This window comes from Squalius cephalus, assembly GCF_949319135.1.
Source record: "Squalius cephalus genome assembly, chromosome: 1".
NCBI classification, from domain to species: Eukaryota; Metazoa; Chordata; class Actinopteri; order Cypriniformes; family Leuciscidae; genus Squalius; species Squalius cephalus.
The window spans coordinates 4988827-5015170 of record NC_137122.1 but is presented as its reverse complement, the minus strand read 5'-3'; the positions used below and the strand labels follow the sequence as shown (position 1 = coordinate 5015170).

At 37.5% G+C, this 26344-nt stretch overlaps 4 protein-coding genes across 7 annotated transcripts in view; all 4 read right to left on the bottom strand.

The window, feature by feature from the left end:
- LOC307156367 (uncharacterized protein) overlaps positions 1-26344 on the bottom strand; it is a 1306365-nt gene that overhangs the window by 209275 nt on the left and 1070746 nt on the right. The gene's annotated exons all lie outside the window — the stretch shown is intronic.
- The window catches only part of LOC307156000 (uncharacterized protein), a 279400-nt gene that overhangs the window by 14573 nt on the left and 238483 nt on the right, over positions 1-26344 (bottom strand). The window contains exons 1-2 of one of the 3 annotated variants that reach the window (XM_079867150.1): positions 14337-14529; positions 13541-13741 (exon numbers count right to left, since the gene is read on the bottom strand). The exons of 1 other annotated variant lie outside the window; for it this stretch is intronic. In XM_079867150.1, the coding sequence (XP_079723276.1) occupies positions 13541-13598 (58 nt within the window). In that variant the 5' untranslated portion in view covers positions 13599-13741; positions 14337-14529. Of the gene's footprint in view, positions 1-13540; positions 13742-14336; positions 14530-26344 lie in introns of those variants that run through there. One more of the 3 variants, XM_079867151.1, reaches the window with a different exon arrangement.
- Positions 1-26344, bottom strand: part of LOC307156254 (uncharacterized protein) — a 166677-nt gene that overhangs the window by 139299 nt on the left and 1034 nt on the right. The gene's annotated exons all lie outside the window — the stretch shown is intronic.
- On the bottom strand, positions 18985-21196 carry LOC307166652 (uncharacterized protein; the record flags this gene model as incomplete). Its single annotated transcript, XM_079885141.1, has 1 exon — positions 18985-21196. One exon carries the CDS (start codon positions 21194-21196, stop codon positions 19661-19663), a length of 1536 nt encoding a protein of 511 aa, XP_079741267.1. The 3' UTR covers positions 18985-19660.

Sequence of the window (26344 nt, the reverse complement as noted above, 5' to 3'; positions counted from 1 at the left end):
ATAAATACATTCACTTAACTTTGAAGACAGGTAAGTAATGGGATACCCTCTCACATAGCAAATTACACTCTTCCCCCCTCCACCTGTTAACTTCCCTCCCTTCTTTTCTCCCTCACCTTAGATAAACCATGTCCTAGCGACAACTTCCTCCCCAGTGACCCAAGTGGCCGGGAGGAAAATTACATTCTGTAATAGTGGAACTGTTACAGCATAACTTATGTTCAAAATCACTACGGTACGCCTATAATAAGTGTTTATATTCTGACTATTTTATCCCGGCTGCGGAGCTCAGTGCCTGCGTGACTCGCCATAGACATTAACGGAAAGAAGTAGCTCCGGCTACAATGTTCTTGCGCAAGACACTTGCAGTTTATTTATTAACGAACGTACAGAAATTCAGGAATTACAAGCCAACGCGCCAGCATCCTCAGACACAACTGATGACGAGAGCTCTCGAGAGCACAGGTGCGGACAGGGAGGAACCAAGTGAGCAAATGAATATGACAAATACATATTATGTTTATTATGTTTGATTATACAAAAATTAGGGCTGTCAAAATTAACACGTTAACGCATGCGATTAATTTTTTCAGTTAAACGCGTTTAAAATATTTAACGCAATAATGCAGCATCAGATTTTTTCTTTCATCCATTGGCTGCTCTATAGTATTTTATCACGCTATCATTCATTCAAGTGCTAAGAAACAATTCAAGCGCGATAAAACGCAAAAATAAGAACTTAAATCTGTACTGGCGGCGCGCTGTCTGTAAATCTCCTCTCTGTGTGATACACACAACACACACACACACACAGGACTCATGCGCACAGAATGCCGCTTCAGACAGCGCGCAGCTGCATCGAGTTCTCTTTCACGCTTGAACGGGCAAAAACACACAAAAGTATGCCAAAATGTTCACTTTGTCGAGTATCCTTGTAAGCACAGTATTAAATTAGTTAAAAAAGTGTTAAATGAACGCAAAGAGTTGTGACAACATCGGATGCATGCTTGTCAGATCCAGATCCCCATTGTATGCATCAGATCTTAAAGCGACAGCAGCCTAATAAACCCGCTTCTGTGATACATTAATGTAAAAAAATCAAATCAAAGAAAAAAGTCAGAGAAAATTACAGTGAATACTGAGAGGTGTTTGATAACTTTATTCAATTTATGTATATTTCCTACCTAATAGATCAAATATTTAAAATATACTTTATGTTGTTTCTACATTAATTTGGAGATTAAATGTGTAATTATTACAATATAAAAATATATTAAAAACTTTAATGTTAAGTGTGATTAATCGTGAATAGGCTAGTTAATTGTTTTAATCGATTGACAGTACTAAATAAAATACAATCAAACATTAAAAAACATACGTTGTGTTTTTTTGATAGTTATTTTTAATGGTTTTCATTTAAAAGATTAAAACATTTTGCCAACATGAGGTATTGTGTCACTGTCAGTCTTTTTACATCAGTGTAAAACTAGGGTACGCAGATTAGGACAACTATTCATCAGCATGCATTGATTTATTCCATGTTGTAAAAAAAACAAACAATTTGGTGCGACCAAATCATGTGCTGGTGCGACCAACTGAGAAAGTTGGTAGCACCAGTGCAACCAGTGGAAAAGTTAGTCTGGAGCCCTGCAAAGAACGGACTTATGTTCTTGGGGAGAACGCTCTTGCTAGTTGTTCTTGGAAGAATGAACTCACAAGGTGACGAGCACACAGAACGCTGCTGACAGTTTGAGACGATGTGTTCTTGCTGGTATTGCGCAATAATACCCTCGCACAGACGCCGTCTGCAGTACTCAAACATAACGAGAATTATTGACGCTAACAGCCCGGCTTTATCGCCCAAGCCTACCCTCAGCTCAAGGGATTACTCTACAACTGTACACTACAATGTAATGTATATTCATAACAATAAAGCAACGCTTATGGAGATTCTCACTTCCAAAAACGTTTGAGCACATTTTCGATTTGCCATAAATTTCGTGAAAATGCCAATATTTGAAATCTACAGTTGATTTCTCGCATCAAATGTTCTCAGAAGTAAATTTAGTGATGAAATAGCGTAGGAAATTATAGAAAAACACCTGCCTCCCTTTCCTCGAATGCCGAAATTAATGCTGGGATATTCCTGCCATCAAGTTCACACAAGTTACCAACCGATGCATCCTCGGTAAAATGGGCGTGTCAAGAACACTTCCGGGTTTTTTAACCGTTCTTGCCAAAATGCAAACTTGTGTATTGGGACAGTACTTGGGCAGCGACTGAAGACGTTTCACAAGTCCACAAGAACACAAGTACAGACAAGAACGCATATTGAGAAATGGCCAGAAAGTTGCGCAGCGCTGTTGTTTTTCCATGAGCACCACCTACTGTCAGAGATTGACACAGCATTTACTGACTTTTTTTGCATTGGTCTGAACAGACAAATCTCATGTGAATTTGGTGCCGAACATTCGTGTTAATGTGAAAATGTCCTGCTCCTCATCGTGGCTGTTGGGAAACTAACTTAGAAAAAACATGTTTCTCAGCACATAAAGATGAGCTACTGTGATCTCAGACTGTGTTGATGTGGTTTCTCCACTGCATGGATCTTCATGTGTAGCTTCAGGTCACTTTTAAAAGAGAAACTCTTTTCGCACTGATCACACGTGTGCGGCTTCTCTCCAGTGTGGATCCACTCATGTGATCTCAAATTTGATGACTGACTGAATCTCTTGTCACAGTGTGAACACTTGTAAGGTTTTTCTCCAGTGTGAATTCTCTGGTGCAGTTTTAAACCGTCCGCTGTAGTAAAAGTCTTCTCACACTCAAAGCACATGTACTCTCTCACACCAGTGTGAGTTTTCTCATGTCTATGTAAATATTGCAACAGTGAAAAACTCTTTCCACACACAGAACATGAATGTGGCTTCTCTCCAGTGTGAACTCTCAGGTGTCTCTTCAGGTCTGATGACCTAAGAAATGTTTTGCCACATTGATCACACTTAAACGGCTTTTCTCCGATGTGAACTGTCATGTGAACATCAAGAGTATGTTTGAATGTGAAATTGTTTCCACATTGATGGCATACATGTGGCTTCTCTCCAGTGTGGATCATCTCATGTGATCTTAGATTTGCTGACTGTTTGAATCTCTTGTCACAGTGTGAACACTTGTAAGGTTTTTCTCCAGTGTGAATTCTCTGGTGCAGTTTTAAACAGTTCGCTGTAGTAAAAGTCTTCTCACACTCAAAGCACATGTACTCTCTCACACCAGTATGTGTTTTCTGATGTGTGTGTAAATTAGGCAACAGTGAAAAACTCTTTCCACACACAGAACATGAATGCGGCTTCTCCTTCGTATGAACTGTCAGGTGTCTCTTCAGGTCTGATGACCCAAGAAATGTTTTGCTGCATTGATCACATGAGAACGGCTTCTCTCCGGTGTGGATCCTCATGTGACTCTTAAGATTACCTTTGCATAAGAATCTCTTTCCACACTGATCACATGTGAACGGCTTCTCTCCTGTGTGGATCCTCATGTGACGCTCAAGACTACATTTGCTTGTGAAACTGTTTCCACACTGAGTGCAGGTGAAAGATTTCTTGGCTCTTCTTTTCTTTAAAAATTTCTTTTTAGTCTTTGAGCGACTCAAAGGTTTTCCTCCAGGTTGGACATGATGTTGCTCCTTCACTTCACTCAGTTCTTCACTCTCCTCCTTCACTTCACTCAGTTCTTCACACTCCTCCTCCACTTCACTCAGTTCTTCACTCTCCTCCTTCACTTCACTCAGTTCTTCACTCTCCTCCTCCACTTCACCCAGTTCTTCACACTCCTCCTTCACTTCACTCAGTTCTTCACTCTCCTCGCTCTCTTCCATCGGATCTGACATGAAAGAAAAAAATGTAAATTTTAATTTCATTCATTACCACTTCATTCGCCATGAACTTGTTCATTTCTTTTATTATTTTAATATGCAATCAGAAACCCTCAAACCGGTCGCGCTTTGTATCTCTCTGTGCAAATCCTTCCTTCCTGCTCTGCCAGAAAGCAGCTGTCATTTACTGACGGAAAGCATGACAATAACCGCAATAAAGCCGTATATTGCCGAAAAGCGCATGTTGTCTTTTTTAGGAGTAATTTGAATGGTTTTGAAAGACCCGATGACAACGCAGTGCTGAAGTGCCAACTAGTCTCTCCCTATGGAGGATCTCGTTACCACTCTACAGATAAAGCGTTGTTGGGAAAATTCGTTTTGCGTACCTACCCCGAAGTGACAAAATAAAATAAAGGAAAAAATAAAGGAAAGACCAGTACTTTGTTTAGGATTGGTTTGTAGGGAATTACAAACCTGTGCACATATATTCAAACGCACATAACTATAGAACCAGTTCTTAATGCGCATGTGAACGCCATCAGCGTTTCTCACAGGTTTGCGTTTAAAGTCTGTGTAGAGAGAATGGTGTCGTCTTAGCGGCCCCTAATTTAATAACAAATGATTGTTGAGATGGAAGTGAATCAATCAAAACTAACTTTAGCTGGAAAATAACTTTATTAAAGAACCGCTATAAAGCCAAAACAATCTTACCTTAAATTATACGTTTATATACATTGTTAAAAGCGCTATATAAATGACTTCATTTGTAACATGTCACCGTGCAGCTCTCAAGCCAGATGCTGTGGACAGGCTGGTGTTTTTATCACACACCTTGAAACTCATGTAGATCCAAAGAAACGCAGTTAATGGCAAAAAATGTTCAAGCTGCTGAAAGCCTGTTTCCTCCGTTCTAGTGACTTTTATATTATAAAGCCTATTTTACCTTTTAGTCTTTAAATCGTAGACTTTGTTTACAGTAGAATCATTTTTTTACATTAGGGCCGCAACAACGCGTCGACGTCATCGATTACGTGGACTATGAAAATACGTCAACACACATGAAATGCGTCGACGCGTCATTCATTATTTACGTTTAAATATCGAGTAATGGCAGCTTCTGCTCCCTCTCATGCTGAAAATGACAGACCATGATCATCCAAAGTAGAGCCCGACCGATATGGATTTTTGGGCGCCGATGCCGATACCGATAAAAAAAAGCCAGATACCGATATATCGGCCAATATTATTTATGTGTATATTATAATACAGTAGCAATATTATTTATGTGTATTATAGTACAGTAAGTTTGGACACTTTCCAATTGGTGTGTACAAACTTTTGATGGGTACTGTATATAGAATACACAGTATAAACAATAAATATATAAACGTTTTGCAATGATAACTCAAATGTGGTGATTAAACACTTGTGTGACAAAGATATGTAATGGAGGCATGGTGAATGATAGAATGAGAATTTGAGCTGTAACCAAACTAGTTTGCATTGTATTTTATATTATATTATATTCTAAATACTGTTGCATAATCTTCACTAACGACTTTGTCTTTTAATTTAGTCACGTTATTTAAAACATAACTTGTATCAATAAATATATCAAAAGTGTCACTGACAAAACCTTATCTTCTATTTTTAATCTTAATTTCTCTAATATCTACCAGTGGAGGAAGAACTCAGATCTTTTTAGTAAAGTAAAATTAATAATATCATAATGAAAACGTTTATAATTACATATGTACAGTAGTTTTATACTATTTTAAATAAGTAGTAAGCAAAATGTAGTAAACGTGAAACTAGGCTATAGGGCTGGACCCGAATATTCGAATATTCGTTCGGTGGGTTGGTATTTGATTTGAAAATTTGACATTCTAATTTATTTATTTTTTTCACATCTGGGATCCCCCGCGAAACGGTTCTCATTCACGCTTGAATAAGGCCGGCGACACACTGACTGCGTGGCATGGCCGTTTTTATTTCGGCTCCCATGTTAACAGGTTGGAGTTTGCACACTGCCTGCGTGAGACACGAGTCTCTCAGGCGCGGCTCGAGCCACGCGGAAAACGCATGCATGCTAGAAATAGAACCGACCGCAAGTGTTCCTGCAACGGGAGTGTTCTCTGGCAAGAGCGCAGAACAGCGGAGTTTGTATGGACGAAGTGCATGTCTGAGCTTGTGTTTTGGATTAAGCTGTGTTGCTTTGACATTGTGGAAAATAGAATAATAGAAACAAAATGTATTAGCCTTTTTACCCGTTATTATCAATCTAAATTAATCTCGTTTTTTAATTTAACTTAATTTCGTTTTTCTTTATTAAAATTTCGTTTTTTCTTTATTTAAATTTCGTTTTTCTTTATTTAAATTTCGTTTTTCTTTATTTAAATCTACCCTTTACTGTGTCAGTAATTTTGTTAGTCAGAAAAATATTAGACTACCTTAAAAGTATTGCTTAATTTAACAGACCTGTGTGTGTGCGTTTTATATCACTAACAGTGTCCGTTCTCGGACGCGTTCTCTGCCCGCGTGAGGTGCGCCGCTTCCCGCTCGCGTTGTTCTGTAGTTTACTAAAAGTGTATTAATTCTGAACGTGTCGCGTCTCGCGTGTCCATCTGGCTACTTTTAATGCAAAATGGCCCTATATAAAGTGTTATAATTACATAAATTATTGGAATATTGCTTGATGTTGTAACGTAGCAGAATGAGCTTTAACACTGTGTCTACACCGGACGCGGCTGTTATTTTTTTGCCACTTTTGCCAGTTCTTTGTAACAGCTTTTAGGTGCTTTATTGGCAGCGCCATCCTTGCATAAATCACTGCACGCTGCATTTTTTTAAATATTAATTTATCGGCCGCTATAAATGTCGATACCGATAGTTAGGAAAATGCCTAATATCGACCGATATATCGGTCGGGCTCTAATCCAAAGTATGGGAATACTTTAAACTCCGGCAATACTTTAAACTACGGCCGAACAGAAAGGTGCTTTGTTTACTATGCAAACTATGCCCCATTCGGTGACAATAAAATGGACTTTAATTTCACTTCAACTTAACCCTCTGGGGTCTGAGCTGTTTTCTGGGCCCTGGAGGTGTTCTGACATGCTCTGATATTTGTGACATTTTCATGGCTAAAGTCTAATTACACTGTATTCAGCACAAACTCTGCTACAATAATATATCAGCAGCATGTGTGTCAAAGTTTGTTGTTTTGAGATAATGACATTTATGCATGGTTTGTGAAAATACAAAAAAAAATTCTCACTGAAATAAGGCCATGAAACCCATACTGAAGACTTTTGAAAATTGTATGACGTAGCCTAGAATATTTGCTCCAAAACTATGTGAAAATCACCCTGACTGCTCATTCAGAGAAGACAATATATTGATTTAAAATTTTTACGACGTGTTTTGTGCAACAAAGCTTTATGCGGGAGCTCATTAATATGTAAGCTTTTCACACCTGAGAAAGACAAAGACCCTCCCCTAATGGCCCTATTAGGAGCTATCAGGCCCTGTCATTCTGGGCAACCTTGCACAAAGAATGAGGAGATTTAAAAAAGAATGGCTTTTAGATTGTTTGATTTATTTACAACACAACATAATCCAAAGATACACAACAAATGACAAAAAGCACTCATTGGCCCTCATTTATCAAAAGTGCGTACACCAAATTTCCAGCGTACACCTGGCGTACACCCAAAACCACGGTGACTTTGAGATTTATCAATATGGACGTTGGCGTACGGCACGCTCAAATCCTACGCTAGCTCAGGAGGTGGTGTACGCACGTTTTGAGTGCGGGAATGCGCAGAAAAACAATTCCTAACACCACAAAACGCACTGACAAACTAAAAGATATGATATATTATGACCCACTGTAAAAAAACAACAACATAGTAATTATAAACTTCAGTGTTTATTTTTGTGCAACATGGACTTCAATGTTTAATTTGTATGATTTTACCAAAGCATTTGATTTGTAGGCATATGTATTCCTTAAGTTGCGAGCCTGTGCGCTTTACCTGACGTTTCAAGCCTTGTTTATACTTTCGCCTGGCTCCGCAGCGCGAGTCTCCGCAGACTGCGCGCGCACCTCCCCAAACGGACGAGGCGTTTATACTCGACGCGCTCGCCGTTGTACTATTCTTTGAAACGATGGTTAGGCCAGGGTTAGGCCCGGCAGATGTGCACGGACTGGGTTTAGTAATGAAAGGCTTTCAATGACCAAACAAATTATTCAGACTGACAAAATAATAAAAATGACATTCTTCTTCTTTTAAATAATAATAATAATAATAATAATAATAATACAAATAATAATAATAACGACATTCTTCTTCTAAATAACAATAAGCCTCATTAATAATAAAAATCTAGAAATCAATTTTGTTTCTTTCCACTTCCCTGGTTTCGCTTTCTCTTTCTCAAAGAAGTTTCTCTTCTTTGCTGTCTTCCTTGTGTCCATGGCGTAAAATGAGGGCGTGGGGGGAGCGGAGACTTGAATATATAGGGGCGTGTTATTCTAATGACGATCGTTTTCAGCCGCGGCATTTATCAAGGGCAGGTATTGCGTACACCTGGATTTCAAAGGTACGCACAGCTTCACAAATCAGGCGATGAGAGGAGTGTAAGCATAATCTTACGCCAATATATACGCCCGTTTCTACGCAAGAATGATAAATGAGGGCCATTGAAACCAATGATCCAAAGACAGAGACCTTTGTGCCATTCCTAAAAACATTGTACATACCTCTCATTTCCAAGGTGTTTGATTTTCACTTTACCAGGTTCATGTACAGAGACTCATGTGAATGTTGAAGTCAGCAGGACTCAGCATCTGGGCCCTGAAAAAAAAAAAAAAAGTGAACATACTGATATCAAGAGAAACTATAGGCCTGCACGATTTTGGGAATACATTTTAGATTTTTCTGGTTAAAATTGCTTTTTTTAAAATTCACAGAATACACACACACAGACACAAATTTTTCCAACAATATATAATATAATGAACACCAGGTGTGTTGTGCCTTGTAGGCATAGGCTATGCGCAGTGCTGCATAAAATAATAATAACAATAGCCTATAGCAGCCTATAAATCTTCCAAAATATTTCAGTAACAACTAAGCTAGAGAAAAATATATTGATTATCATGTTACTTCAAATGTTTCCATTTGTTATGATGATATGAAATGAGATAATAGTAAAAACATGAAGCCGTTTGGTGCTTTTCAAACGCAATCGCGATCCAAAATATGATACATTCAAACGCGATCGCGCTCAAATATAAAACATTATGGTTACCATATACATATCTACGTTTGAGCAGATATCCACAAACACAGTAACAGTAAACACGGGTCTAAATATTATAATATTCCCCATATATCTAGAAACAGTTCAACTGCAATGTGAAATTTATGCAACAATAGCAAACTAATATGTAAGAATTTCTTACCTTACATCTTGTCTTCAAATCGCGTTCTTCTTCTGATGTAAATCCAACGTAAGCTCACGGCGCATCTTTCAAACTCGACGAAAAGCAGAGACTTGAATGAGCGCGTTCGCGTTCCATGTGGAGATTTGCATGTCAATCTCTTTTGAGCACGTGGGCGTTAGGAATTAAAAATAATTAGGAAGCTTTTGAGAAGCTGGACATCTTGTTGGTTTTATACAAATTACTTTGAATCCGATCATTTTAAAGTACACACTTAAATGTTTATAAAGGTATATGGCTCATAAATGTGTGACAAGTATTTGCTGAGTTTTGTTTCAGTTTATAGACGTGCTCAAGAAAAAAAAAGTTCACCGCGACGGAGAGGCAGAACGCACACCCTGTTTATTTTCTTTATTTTACAAAAGCACAATGTTTTGATTTGATTGTAAGTGGACACATACAAAAGTAGAAATATCACAGATTATTTTATATTTCTTTTTTCTGTATGACCATAAATGACAGAGTAATTTAAGTTTATAGTTCTACAATGTGAAGAAAATCCAGCAAAACGCGCGGCCGACCTCAAAGGGTTAAATCTGTCAACGAAGCTTTCAGTGCATTTGCCAGTTTTTAAAAGTTGTTTATGCACATGTAGACTAGAGACCTGCACTCCCGCGGGACCCAACGCAACAGAGTGCAGAGCAGGAACATAGATCTGATGGCTATTTTTTTTTTTGCAGGGTGATAGGGGAAGACTCATGAATATTCATTAGGGAACTCATGACAGGCTCGCCGATACTCCAACGTTCTGAGAAGCCATGGTAACCCCAAACAATGAGATATCAGATCGCTGCGTGTCACCAGAGGTGGGGACATTTTGTGAGGGACTGTGATTGACCTACACGATTAATGTTATGATTTAAGTGGATTAGCGGCGAAAATCACGAATGCAAATGGTTATAGGAATATAGTATAGTAGGCCTAATTGCATGGGATGCAGTTCTAATGTTGTGCTAATTGCATGGGATCACGGTCAAAATCCCCAATATAATAGCCTGGGTTTCCCCATGCTGCCTTGCTGACAGCGCGATTTTATTCACCATGGACGAGATTTTCCCCTCAACAATGGGAACCAATCACAGAACGGGGAGCAGCAAGACGATGACGATGTCTATACGACACACTGAAGCAGTTTGTTTATATCTATGGATCCAACATAACGAGTTACCTTTCAGTGCAGACTTAGATAGTGATAGCTGAACGCCATCATGTACACATAAATCTCTGACCCAACGTCGTCTTCCTCATCGAATTTCTGTCGCTCTACATACGTCATCTGGTATAACTGAAACGATTGGCTATGAGCTATACGTACAGGCGCATTTGATAGACATTCGTAGCGCCCAATATACGGCTCTGGGCATTCGTAAACCACGCCTCAAATATGAGAAAATGAACATGTGGTTCCCAGACCACGCATTAGCCAGGCTACCAATATAGGCTATCACACCAGAAATCCTGTAATTGTAGCAAATCATGAATAATTATTATATTATGGTAGTCTTTTCTCTCTGTTTTGCATGCGTCATCATCATCATTATTATTATAATTTATTTATTTTTGACTCTTGTCAGTGTATATGCTACTTAACCTGAATTAGCACTGTTCATAGAGGTATGGTAGGCAACACCATTAGGATCATGTAACACAAAATAAATGTTTTTTTTTTTCTTTATGATACAGGAAATAATCTTAGTTTCGTTTTTATTTTGTTACCATAAGATCTGCGGACATCACTGGGTTTTAATTTGAGGTATAAGAACCTGACGATACATATCGTGACATAGCCTACACATATTGAAACATAATATTATATTTATTCATATAACATAAATTGCACCATTTTCTTAATTTCTAAGTCAATAAAGTGTATGCTAAATTAATAAATGTAGTGTAGCCTAAATGTAGTAATGAAACAAACTTCCATTCAAAAGTTTGGGGTCAGTAGTTTTTCAAAACAAATTAATACTTTCATTCAGCAAGGAAGCATTAAATTTATAAAAATTGACAGTAAAACTTTAACATTGTTTAGGTAAGTTAAAAAAAAATCTATTTAAAAAATCTATATGAATGACCTTTCTGTTCAAAGAATCCTTTAAAAAACTATTATAGTTTCCCAAAAAATATTAAGCACCACAGCTGATTTCAACATTGATAATAATAATAATAATAATAATAGGCCTAATAATAATACTTGTTATGCTAAAATTTATCTTTGCATCACAGAAAGAAAAAAAAAACTTTTTTCGATTCGTGGGACTCCCGCAAAATAGAATTATCTATAAATTGAACATCTAAAAATGAATAAATGATCATTCATCTGTTGCACAAAAGCAACAAGAACAACTAAAACAAAATAGAAATGATTTACAGGCCAGAGTTTCTATTTATAACATGTTTGCACCGTTGAACAATGTAGCCAATCACAGACATATGTGTTGATTTCTTGAACGCCAATCAGATGCATTTAAGATAGAATCCCCTCGCCGCTCAAAATGGACTTTTTGTTCAGTGCTGAATTCTGCATACTGGCAAATCATCTGATTATAGCAAACAAAGTGTAGATATTATGAAAGATTCATTGAGCAGCCTGTTTCATTGATAATAACAGAGATTTTTGAGATTGCGATGAACTGAGATGTCAGCTTTTAGGAATGTATCTGTATCTTACATTTTATGAAAGAGTACCATAAGTTAAAAATAAAGTTTAAAATGCTTCCTGTTATTATTTCATAATAAAATGACAAATACTCTTTCTGAAATACATTTTTTTGTCATCATTCATAGATTTCATGTCAAAATAATATACAGATGCACTACCCACTTCAAAATACAGCTAATATATTGTTGTACTTATTTATTGGAAAGTTTGCCAATGGATAAATCAGATAATCCCAAAAATAATCATTAGATTAATCGAAAAAATAACTGTTAGATTAGTCGACTAATCGAAGAAATAATCAATAGATTAATCGACAACAAAAATAATCATTAGATGCAGCCCTAGTTTACATACATTTTTTTTTCCTGAGTGCAATATTTTACAAATCTGATTATCGTTATCGGAAAAATCCCCAAAAATATTGAGATATCTTTATTGAATATATTTATTGATATTTTTAGATATATTTTTAGATATTTAGATATATTGAGATATATTTGTGTCAATATTGCACACCCCTACGTTGATCACATTCATCAACCCTGTTACCAAGGTTATTATAAGAAGAAGAATATCTATAATTATGAATAACTTGTATGATATTTGACAAATACAACTTCACCAGTAACTTAGTGTTTACTGATTATTCCTAAAAAAAAAAACTATTTAGTAATCTATATTGAAAATGACTAAAATTCTGGTAACGTTGTTGCAAACTGGGAACCAGATATAAATGTAAAATAAAACAGTTAAAATAGTATTTAGCTTGATCTGATGTTGACAATCAATATAAAAATGTCTCAAACCTCCCTTTACTGACCATTTGTTGAAGAAAAACCCAGAACATTCTGTACCGTTTCATAGTTTCAAATAATCGAGTGCCTAAACAACAAAAATTAATAGCGGAATTAAATACAGATGGAATCGTCAGTAATGAAAGGACTGAAATTGCAAACCAATTTAATAGATTCTTTATCCAATCAGCTGAGGAATTGGCTGACAGTTTTCAACCAGTACAATTAAAATACCTATAACTGTCAAGAAGACAAATTTAAACTGCTTCCGATTAATTAGACAATATATACCCATTAAGGCAGCACAGCAGTTTATGCATTCTATGATATTTTCTCATCTATCATATTGCATTACTGTTTGGGGACAGGCCAATCAAACAACAATTACAGCCGTTAGGTCTGTATATAAACAGGCATTAAAAGTAATGGACCAGAAACCTGTAAGATGGCACCATTGCCTAATTCTAAGGAAGCATAATATTTTGAGTTTTGACAATTTCGTAAATTATTCATTTCTAAGACTACTTTTTTAAGTGTGTGAACAACCTTGCACCAGAAATATTCTGTCAACTAGTAGTGAAACAAAGGAGCGGAATAAGAACTAGAGGCACAATAAGTGGAAACTGTATAGCCGCAAAATATGAATGTTTCTAACATGAATGTTCTTCAGCATCATGAATGAATGAAGAATAAACACCAACCTCTTTGTTCTTCAGGATCTTCAGTGTGTTTCATTCTGCAGGGTTCTGGATCACTCATGTTCTCTCTGTCCTCTTTAATAAACTCAGTCTTTGCAGATTTCAGCTCTTCCTGATGCTCTGATGCTCGTCTTCACTTGTTTTCCAGCATTTATTGGAGAATTGCAGTGGGAGGAGCTTTACTAATGACAAATGTCAGGAGATCTAATAAATGAGGTGAAAACAGGAACTATGTCATGAAATAAAGAGTTTGAATCTAAATATAGTTAGATTTTATGACAATCACGAAGTACTTAAATCATTAAAATAGTACATTTATGTGCGCTGAAACTGACAATGATCATAAAACGTTTAAAAATAAAGAGCATCACAAAGCAATATTGTTCCAAGAGTAAAACGCTATTCATTTATAATATTAACATTTAAGAGTTGTTTTAAATGTCTCATGTTGCTCATTATAGGCTCAACGTAAAGTAACTTATCAGTATAACACTTGAGATCGTTTCCCATCAATTCCCCTCTCAAACCTTAACTCTTGACATTCAGTAACAGTTCTCACTCCAAACATCGAGACAATCACACAAACGAACACAACATCGCTCAGGTCTGAATGAACTCAACATATTCTCCTCATGCTCGCTGCTGCTGCACTAAATGTTTATTTCAGAAGGAAGACGCCAGAAAAGACGCACAAGTATCGCTGTGATCGATGAAAACAATACAGAAATGAGCCTGTCGCTTAATCAAACTGTATAAAGTGTGTGTAAATATGAGAAATACCGTGAACTGCTCTCCTCACCTCAGAAGACTCGTCGCTGAAACTCTCAATGAGGGAAACAATGTTGCCAACTATTTTCAATGGGAAAGTAGCGAACGCATTCTTCTTCTTCTTCTTCTTCTAGTGGAGTTTTTATGGCGGATGGCAAACCAACTCTCGGTGCATTAGCGCCACCAACTAGACTGGAGTGTGAAGCACTAATAAGCGTTTAGAAATTAACAACTTAAATAAACAATAGAGTGAAGAAAAAAGGATATATATTTTTAAATATTATATTATTTTAAACTACTATATATTTTATCTTGTTCTGCATGCATTTTCAATAGGCTCTCCATATTAATACAACACCCAATTTTCTTACTTCCTTCATAAGTTCTAACCTTTCTTTTACATATTTTCTAAATTGTATTAAAACATGTTCAATTGTTTCTGCCTGATCACAATAATTACATTTACCCGTTTTATGTTTTCCTGTTTTGAACAACAAATGATTTAGTCTAGTGTGCCCTATTCAAATGTGGGAAATAATTGTATCTTCTTTTCTATTCCCACTTCTTCCATTTCCTACTTGCTGTTATCACTGTTCCATACTTCTTTAATTTTACTTTTAACCTCTTTGTTTCTCAGAGTCACTTTAATATTTAACCCACTGGTGTGCTACCATGATGCACATCAGTGGGGATTTCTTTAAGACTGCAAGGGAAGCGTGACTTCCCCTATAATGTCAAAAAATGAATGGTCAAATATGTATTAACATTTTATTGACTAAAAATGCGTTAGAAAACATTCATCTCAAAGACGAGTTTGTTCAGAATCAGTTACATATAGCAGGTCCAGTTTTTTTCAGTGCTTCGAAACTAGACGGTCATTGGATAAATGCTGTGATTATGTCCCGCCCACGGACGCTCGATCAGCGTCTCTGGGGGTGAATGGGCTGGCCTGGACTCCGGGCTTCTGCGTGATGATTGGAGGGTTTGTTTAAAGGCTGCATCTCCTTTTGATTGACAGCGATTTCATACAATAAAAAGTCGCTGATGCTGAAGCTATTCGAGCTCAGTCCCATTGCGGATTTTTCAAGCATAGTCGAAAGACAAACTGCTGGAACCTATTTCTTGGTATTTGCTTGTCGAAATTGCTAGCCAATTTTCATAATGCATTTCACACAATTATACATTTATACCTTTATTATTACTTATTATATTTTTTATATTGTTATTAGTAATAATTAAAAAAGAATTATTATTAATATAATTTAAAAATATATTAGTAGTAGTATTATTATACTTTATTATATTATTATAACCTTTATAATTGTTACATTTATACAATTATAGCTAACTCTGCTGGCCATTGAGAGGACACTGGTCAAGTCACTGGAAAAGACGCCTAGTTAGTACGACAGGGTCACAGAGCATTTTCTTGAAAAGGAATGTAGAATTTACGTATAAATAAATGGACAATTTTTATGATGTTGGCCCGAAAATGAGCTTCCCTTCTTTGAAAGAACAGCAGCCGCCACTGATGCACATGTAACAATGACCATCTGATGCGGTTTTGGCAGGTCATTGAACCATCACTGAAATTCATGGTTCGTGTAACCAGAACAGGAACTGCAAATGTTGAATCTGAAAAGCAAAGTACTTCCATGGTGGTAGGTCTGTGCTATTATGACCAAACTCTCCAGCTACAGAAGGTATGCATCCTATCATATTGTAATGACCCAGCAGTCAGCGCCTAGCAGCTGGGTGCATTATGGGAAATTGTGCGTTTGGAGTTGATTTATGCGTTATTAAAGCAAGATGGTTGGGTATTTGTGTTAGTAAAGGTATGCGTGTTTATGTTCAAGTTAGTTAGGGTGTTCTTGGATGTGTAAGGGAGGGACTTGGCGATGGGGCCTTGCCTGTGTTGTTCTTATTCTGTGTTTGGAATAAAAAGGAGAAAGAACACCGTACTGCACCCTGATGGTTTGTTCTACGCCACTCGCAGAGACACTCCTGGTCGTGCAGTGTATGGGACACGAGTGCTCGTATCTCGCAATAGCAAATTGGCCTATTAAAAGTGCATTAGCATAGCTTAGCTCCGGTTAGTCCACACGTTTTACTGAATAACCGCTAGTTATTACATTGGTGTCAGAAGTGGGATTTAGGCTGTTTAGAAGACGCCATTATGGAGCGAAGTGTTCTACGTCATCAGCACCCCTTTGCTGAAGGACAGCGCCTACTCTGACATCACTAGCATCTACTGCAAGGCTGAATGGTCTTAAATGGTCTGGGGTGGCCAACACTGGTGCCGAAATCAACAATGATTTGATGTTCTCAAAAGCACACTGGCAGACACTCCGCTAAGTAAGAGGAAACACTACAGTTGCAAAATTTTTACAGAACATGCGATTGTAACCCACCATTCCTAAAAAGTGTCATAATTGTTTCCGGTCAGCTGGTGGCGGGAAATCACAAATGGCCTTAACCTTTACAGCAACTGGATGAACTTGTCCACTTCTGATAACCTTCCCCAAGTAAACTAAGGTGGTGGAGGTTACGGCCCTTGCTACGAAAAGGACTGTTGTCAGGAACGGCTGGTTCTCTTCCGGAGGAATGGACCCCCACCAATACCGAACTCCTCACCGTCACGGGTGAAAGGACAGTAATGCCTGGAAAGAAGCTGTTGTCTGTGGTGGTGGGGATGAGCCAGATGAGCTATGAGTTCTGGCTCACTGATATTAGAGATTAGTTGGCCCTCTGGGGAGCAGGTGTCGACGTGCTGGGGGCCGCCCTATGCCTAGGTAACGAGATCGTGCCGCTCCGATTGGGCCGGAGCCGTCAAGGAGAAGCTCCAGCCCACAACTGCCACACGAGAGCTGCAGACACGGGGGGAGCCCCAGGGTAGTATTGCAGCTCAGACCAGTACATCTCAGCTACTACCACCGCACGCTCCATCTGATTTTAAAAGTGTCTTGCCACATGTTATGCACAAGTTCAAATAAAGTTTTGACAAAAAAGTTTATAAAAGATAAACCTCACATATTTCAGACTTTAAATGATTTTTATAAAAAGAGTAAAAAAAAAGATAAATTATTGACATTTACAATGCACTTTAGCTTATCTTTTATTATTAATATTAAAATTAAGTCAGATTTTCCCCTGCTATGCAACCATGCACTGCTCTCTCCACAATGACAAAAAAATGTTAGTGGCTAATGGATTTCCACCACCGAAAAACGCCTGGAAAAAAAAACGAGCGCGTCGTTTCAATTATGAGCGCGCTTACAGCGCGCCTACATTTGAATGAACTTCAAATGAGCGCGCAAAAGACGCGATATGTGAACGGCCTGTTGGCGAGCGACCTCAAATCAGGCCACAAGCTACAACAGCTGCTTGATGACAAGGGTCCCTATTGATCACTATTTTCCCGCTAGTTCCATATAATATTTTCCTTGCGCACAAAGTGCAGAAACTTCGTCTCTACCCACCACATCCAAGACCATTTATTCTTTATGCCTTTATCGACAAGTTTGGCGCCTTCCCCTGGCTTCATAAAGTTGCACTCCATGACTTTGGCTACGTTTCGCGCTACCAGTGTGGGAAACACATTCGTAGTGTATGGGAAAAACAAACAAATTTGCACGTGGAGTGACTGCTGTATCAATCTGATTGGCCAAAACCTAAGACCAGCCCCTACCCTATTACCTATTGGATGAAGTAGGCTTACTGGTGTGGTTTAGTGAAAGCGCCTCTCAGATCTTGGGATAATTTTCAGATCACACGAATGCTAAACTGATTTTTTTTTTTTTTTTTTTTTTCGCAGACACGTCTGTACGCCGGAAATCCGGCGTGGCGCCGGAGCGCTATCAGGCCTGAAATCACCATGATAAAAACATTACAAAAAATATCTTGTTATCATTATTAAAGGGTTAGTTCACCCAAAAATGAAAATTCTGTCAGTAATTACTCTCCCTCATGTTGTTCCAACCGCGTAAGACCTTCGTTCATCTTCGGAACACAAATTAAGATATTTTTGATGAAATCTGAGCCATATCTGAATCCTCCATAGGCTGCTATTGTGGCCGAAACTTGCTGGCCCAGAAAAGTTATTAAAGAGATCGTTAATATAGTCCAAGTGACTCCAGTGGCTCAATCTTAAGTATATCAAGCGACGAGAATACTTTTTGTGCGCAACAACAAACAAAAATAACGACTTTATTCCACTTTTCATTTCCTTCTCTCTGGGCCTCGTAGTGTTTTAGCGTTTTTGTGTTCCACGTCATCACGCATCACACACATGACCGGCGTCGGCCAATAGTGAGCCTACGTGGTGACGTGCAACACAGACGCGCTGCGCAAAAACACTACGCGAACCAACTAGAGGTCCAGAGAGAAGGAAAAGAATAGTGGAATAAAGTCGTTATTTTTGTTTGTTTTTGCGCACAAAAAATATTCTCGTCGCTTGATATACTTAAGATTGAGCCACTGGAGTCACTTGGACTATATTAACGATCTCTTTAATAACTTTTCTGGGCCAGCAAGTTTCGGCCACAATAGCAGCCTATGGAGGATTCAGATATGGCTCAGATTTCATCAAAAATATCTTAATTTGTGTTCCGAAGATGAACGAAGGTCTTACGCGGTTGGAACAACATGAGGGTGAGTAATTACTGACAGAATTTTCATTTTTGGGTGAACTAACCCTTTAACTTATTTAACATTCAGTACACATGCACGAAGTTCAAAACAAGAAGGGTATTGCCTTAAAAGAAAACACGCAAATATCGCGGTTGCTGCGGTTACTTGCATTCTAAGGTCACGGGTACTGCAAAACAAATTCAACGCGCATGAGTGACCTGCCCCATAACAAATACAACAATACAAATGGCTGTTTGAAGACATGAAAACACTGTTTGATGTTCTTTCTTGCCCGGTGCACATTGTAGGATTTTGGACAGTACAGTAATCACTGTACAGTCTACATTTATGTCCATTATGTCATTACGTCCATGTCCATATTACATTATGTCCAAAATGTCATACCAAGTTTGTTAGATACATATCGTACAGTGTGATTTATAATATTATAGAAATGCCAACAATTGCAGTAGCAAGCATGACAAGCGGGAGTCAGAAACAGAAAGTTGCTGAGCATTGTTGTTTTTTCCGTTTTTCCATGAGCGCCACCTACTGTCAGAGATTGACACTGCATTTACTGACATTTTTTTGCATTGGACTGAACAGACAAATCCCTCGTGAATTTGGTGCCGAACATTCGTGTTAATGTGAAAATGTCCTGTCGCTCATCGTGGCTGTTGGGAAACTAACTTAGAAAAAACATGTTTCTCAGCACATAAAGATGAGCTACTGTGATCTCAGACTGAGGTGATGTGGTTTCTCCACTGCATGGATCTTCATGTGTCGCTTCAGGTGACTTTTAAAAGAGAAACTCTTCCCGCACTGATCACACGTGTGCGGCTTCTCTCTGCTGTGGATCCTCTCATGTGATTTCAGAGATGATGGCTGACTGAATCTCTTGTCACAGTGTGAACACTTGTAAGGTTTTTCTCCAGTGTGGATCATCTCATGTGTTTTCAGATTTGATGACTGACTGAATCTCTTGTCACAGTGTGAACACTTGTAAGGTTTTTCTCCAGTGTGAATTCTCTGGTGCAGTTTTAAACAGTTCGCTGTAGTAAAAGTCTTCTCACACTCAAAGCACATGTACTCTCTCACACCAGTGTGTATTTTCTGATGTGTGTGTAAATTTTGCAGCTGTGAAAAACTCTTTCCACACACAGAACATGAATGCGGCTTCTCCTTCGTATGAACTGTCAGGTGTGTCTTCAGGTCTGATGACCTAAGAAATGTTTTTCCACATTGATGACATGAGAACAGCTTCACTCCTGTGTGGATCCTCATGTGTTCTTTAAGGGCTGATGATTGACTGAAACTCTTCCCGCACTGTTCACATGAGAACGGCTTCTCTCCAGTGTGGATCCTCTCATGTGTTTTCAGATTTGCTGACAGACTGAATCTCTTGTCACAGTGTGAACAATTGTAAGGTTTCTCTCCAGTGTGGATCCTCTCATGTGTTTTCAGATGTGATGAGTGACTGAATCTCTTGTCACAATGTGAACACTTGTAAGGTTTTTCTCCAGTGTGAATTCTCTGGTGCAGTTTTAAACTGCTTGCTGTAGAAAAAGTCTTCTCACACTCAAAGCACATGTACTCTCTTACTCCAGTGTGAGTTTTCTCATGTCTATGTAAAGTTAGCAGCCGTGAAAAACTCTTTCCACACACAGAACATGAATGCGGCTTCTCTTTCGTATGAACTGTTAGGTGTGTCTTCAGCTCTGATGACCTAAGAAATGTTTTGCCACATTGATGACATGAGAACGGCTTCTCTCCAGTGTGGATTTTCATGTGTTCTTTAAGGTTAGCTGATTGACTGAAACTCTTCCCGCATTGATCACATGAGAACGGCTTCTCTCCAGTGTGGATCCTCATGTGAATCTCAAGACCTTGTTTGGTTGTGATACTCTTTCCACACTGAGTGCAGGTGAAAGATTTCTTGGCTCTTCTTTTCTTTAAAAATGTCTTTTTAGTCTTTGAGCAACTCAAAGGTTTTCCTCCAGGTTTGACATGATGTTCCTCCTCCACTTCACTCAGTTCTTCAATCTCCTCCTTCACTTCACTCAGTTCTTCACTCTCCTCCTCCACTTCACTCAGTTCTTCACTCTCCTCCTTCACTTCTCTCAGTTCTTCTCTCTCCTCCTTCACTTCACTCAGTTCTTCACTCTCCTCCTTCACTTCACTCAGTTCTTCACTCTCCTCCTTCACTTCTCTCAGTTCTTCTCTCTCCTCCTTCACTTCACTCAGTTCTTCACTTTCTTCCATCGGGTCTGACAGGAAAGAAAAAAAGATTATATTTCATTTCATTCATTACCACTTCATTCGCCATGAACTTGTTTGTTTCTTTTATTATTTTAAGCAATCAGAAACACTAACCGGCCACGCTTTGTATCTCTCTGTGCAAATCCTTCCTTCCCGCTCTGCCAGAAAGCAGCTGTCATTTACTGACGGAAAGCATGACAATAACCGCAATAAAGCCGTTTATTGCCGAAAAGCGCATGTTGTCTTTTTTAGGAGTAATTTGAATGGTTTTGATAGGACCCGATGACAATGCAGTGCTGAAGTGCCAACTAGTCTCTCCCTATGGAGGATCCCGTTACCACTCTACAGATAAAGCGTTATTGGGAAAATTTGTTTCGCGTACCTACCCCGAAGTGACAAAATAAAATAAAGGAAAAAATAAAGGAAACACCAGTACTTTGTTTAGGCTTGGTCTGTAGAGAATTACAAACCTGCGTACATATATTCAAACGCACATAACTATAGAACCAGTTCTTAATGCGTATGTGAACGCCATCAGCGTTTCTCACAGGTTCGCGTTTAAAGTCTGTATAGAGAGAATGGTGTCGCCTTAGCAGCCCCTAATTTAATAACAAATGATCGCTGCGACAGAAGCGAATCAATCAAAACTAACTTTAGCTGGAAAATAACTATTAAAGAACCGCTAAAAAGCAAAAACAATCTCTGTTACCTTAAATTACACGTGTATCTCTGTAAAGCTGCTTTGAAACAATCTACATTGTTAAAAGCGCTATATAAATTACTTCATTTGTAACATGTCACCGAGCAGCTCTCAAGCCAAATGCTGTGGACAGGCTGGTGTTTTTATCACACACCTTGAAACTCATGTAGATCCAAAGAAACGCAGTTAATGGCAAAAAATGTTCAAGCTGCTGAAAGCCTGTTTCCTCTGTTCAAGTGACTTTTATATTATAAAGACTAGTTTACCTTTTAGTCTTTAAATCATAGACTTTGTTTACAGTAGAATCATTTGTTCAGATTGGTCAAATATTGCTCTCAGGAAAAAAATATGTATGAAACTTTACATACATATTTTTTTTCCTGAGAGCAATATTTTATCAATCTGATTATCGTTATCGGCAAAATCCCTAAAAATATTGAGATAATATCTTAATTAAATATATTTATTGATATTTTTAGCTATATTTTTAGATATTTAGATATATTGAGATATATTTTTGTCAATATCGCACACCCCTACGTTGATCACATTCATCAACCCTGTTACCAAGGTTATTATAAGAAGAAGAATCTCTATAATTATGAATAACTTGTATGATATTTGACAAATACAACTTCACCAGTAACTTAGTGTTTACTGATTATTCCTAAAAAAAAACTATTTAGTAATCTATATTGAAAATGACTACAATTATGGTAACATTGTTGCAAATTGGGAACCAGATATAAATGTAAAATAAAACAAGTTAAAATAGTATTTAGCTTGATCTGATGTTGACAATCAATATAAAAAAATGTCTCGAACCTCCCTTTACTGACCATTTGTTGAAGAAAACCCAGAACATTCTGTACCGTTTCATAGTTTCAAATAATCGAGTGCCTAAACAACAAAAATTAATAGCGGAATTAAATACAGATGGAATCGTCAGTAATGAAAGGACTGAAATTGCAAACCAATTTAATAGAGTCTTCATCAAATCAGCTGAGGAATTGGCTGACAGTTTTCAACCAGTACAATTAAAATACTTACTGAGAGACCAAACAACATCTTTCTGTATAAAAGAGGTAGACCAGAGTGAAACTACTGAAGTTTTTAGACAGTTACGGCAATCTAAGGCCAAGGATAACTTTGGCTTGGATACAGCTTTTATAAAAAAGCACAGTTCTCTCCTCTTAATGCCAGTTACACATGTAGTAAATGTATCCATAAGAGCAAATGGATTCCCTCAGCAATGGAAAACGCTATTATAATCCCGGTCTTTAAGTCTGGAGCATCTGACTAGGTCTCGAATTATAGACCGATTTCCAATTTACCTGCACTCTCAAAGGTTCTTGAAAAAACAGTTGCCAAACAACTTGTTGATTATCTTGAAAGTAATCATCTTCTACACGCCAAAAAATGTAGGTTTAGACCACGGTACTCAACAGAGTTGGCAAACTGTTACCTCACTGAAATGATAAAACAGTCATTAGATGAAGGTAATGTAGTGGGAGCAGTATTTCTGGACTTGAAAAAAGCCTTTGATACTGTAAACCACGAAATTCTTTGAAATAAATTAGAAAATTGAAACTTGTCACATGATGCAATAACTTGGTTTAGATCATATCTAGAATGATCAGCAATGTGTTAAAATAAATTCCACCCAGTCATCAATTCAATCTTGTCGAATCGGAATTCCACAAGGTTCAATTTTAGGCCCTTTACTTTTTAGTTTATATATAAATGATCTCCCAGACAGTTGCAAAAGGGTTAAATGCCAAATGTATGCAGATGACACAATTATATATGTCTCAGCAAAAACCCCTCAGATTGCAGCTGAGATGCTTTCAAAAGAACTGGATGGTGTATCACAGTGGCTCCGAAATAATCATCTGACCCTGAACTATGATAAGACAGTCTCTATGTGCTTTTCAATAAAAAGAAAGGTCAATGAAAATTTTAGAATAAAGATTGATGAGGAGGAGATAGATGAGGTACATGAATTTAAATTTCTAGGGGTTACTTTAGATTCTCATCTTAAGTTTGATAGTCATGTAAAGAGACTGTGCAGAACTGTCAAGAAGACAAATTTGAACTCATTCCGATTAATTAGACAATATATACCCATTAAGGCAGCACAGCAGTTTATGCATTCTATGATATTTTCTCATCTATCATATTGCATTACTGTTTGGGGACAGGCCAATCAAACAACAAGTACACCCGTTAGGTCATTATATAAACAGGCATTAAAAGTAATGGACCAGAAACCTGTAAGATGGCACCATTGCCTAATTCTAAGGAAGCATAATATTTTGAGTTTTGACAATTTTGTAAATTATTCATTTCTAAAACTACTTTTTAAGTGTGTGAACAACCTTGCACCAGAAATATTCTGTCAACTAGTAGTGAAACAAAAGAGCGGAATAAGAACTAGAGGCACAATAAGTGGAAACTGTACAGCCGCAAAACGTAGAACAACATTTGGTCAGACATCATTTTCAGTAAGAGGCATAAAATTGTGGAAGAACATTGACAGAACTCAAGGTTTTTAATACACATTTAAAGCAATGGCTGAAACTGAAACAATTCTGTGAACACTGACTGTACAGGATTCAACACAATGCATACAAACATAAAGTTGCATATGTTAGCATGCACAGACATATGCACACTTTTGTGTTTTTGTATTGTTAATTGTGTCTAGACTCTGTTTTATAGTGATTTCTACATCCATATAAGCCCATATCTTATTGCATGTATACAGGGGCGTAGCCATCATTTCAAAAGTGAGGGGGACAGAATGTCAAGCGTAATACCAGTTTTTTTTACCAGTTTATTTTTTCAGACTTTTGTTGACAGGGTTTTGCTTAATTGGCTTAATATGCTATTTATTTTTAAAGCAATAAAACAGAAAGAAAGAACGAAAGAAAGAAAGAAAGAAATAAAGAAAGATGTTCAGTACTTTATATTGCACATGCAGGGTTTTTCCTGGCTCAAAACTAGGCGGAGGTGGTAAAATCCAGATCATGTTTTTTAATAATAAGATAATTAAATTTGTATTTTTTGTAGACCATCATATAGCCTACTGTGTTTGTGGGTGGAGCTCTGTACCTCTAGGGGGGTCCGGGGGCCTTTATAAAGGGCATTTTTTCCTTAATTTTATTAAAGGTAGCCTATGCTCCATCTTTCATTTCAAACTGAAACAGCGAAACTTTGTTACCGTCAGTGTATTATCAACTACAGGCAATCAATCACCACTTAACATTAAATGAAATGAAATCAGAATCATCCTTGCATTATCTATGATTCCCTATTTATTATTAATATTATTAATATAATACTATTTATTATTATCTATCTATCTGTCTGTCTGTCTTACTAAACTAAAACTTTCCAATTGAAAACCTTCAAACTTCAAGCTTTTAAAACTACTTCAAACTTTCTGGTTAGGCTTTTTCAAGAGAACTTAAAGTTTGTCATCATGTAGCCTAGGCTACACATGTTACAACGCTGCCTGATTCAAGGCTGTTAATAATGCATGACAATACAAATTCAGCATTAACAATCACCATGTTTATTCTAATTTGAAGAGCTTTGATAACATCTGTGAAAATAAAAGACATTACGAATAAAAAAATATTGAAAATAAGAGCACGTTTGTGTGGGTTGTGAATATTTTTAATTTACAACAAAACTTGTTAATTATTCAACAAGAGAAGTAGACAGAGTTGTTCATCATTGTGCAACACAATTCAGATTACATGACAACTTACTTACTTAAGTGCTTGACTTTTTCGTGAAAAAGGAGTGAAGAGTTTTTTTGCCGTTTTGAACTCATTGCGACGACCTCTATGGAAAAAATGGATTGGGCGCGATGCGCGAGTGACTGATTACCATGGAAACGAGAAAGTCACGTATGTAGATAGACTATCCTTGACTCTTTGGATTTTAAATCTCGATGTAGGCTATACACGTCGTGGACATACTTGCCCTATGAAAAAGTGCGGGGGACGAATTTACATTTTATAAAAAGTGGGGGGGACACGTCCCCCGCGTAATCTACGCCCATGCATGTATAGGATGTATTTATTGTATGTATTTTAATAGTTATAATTTTTTAATTCAATACTCTGTAATTTCTGTTTTAATTTTACAAGCCTAACCAGGGACAGGGGTTGCAAATTAGTCATGACTATAAACCTGTAATCATGGCATCTACTTTGTATTCTTTATAAAGCAATGTTCTATGCATTTGTCCTTGTCAAATAAACAATAAATAAATAGTGTAACTGTTAAAATCTAAATGTGATGAAGTGCTTGAATGTTTCTAACATGAATGTTCTTCAGCATCATGAATGAATGAAGAATAAACACCAACCTCTTTGTTCTTCAGGATCTTCAGTGTGTTTCATTCTGCAGGGTTCTGGATCACTCATGTTCTCTCTGTC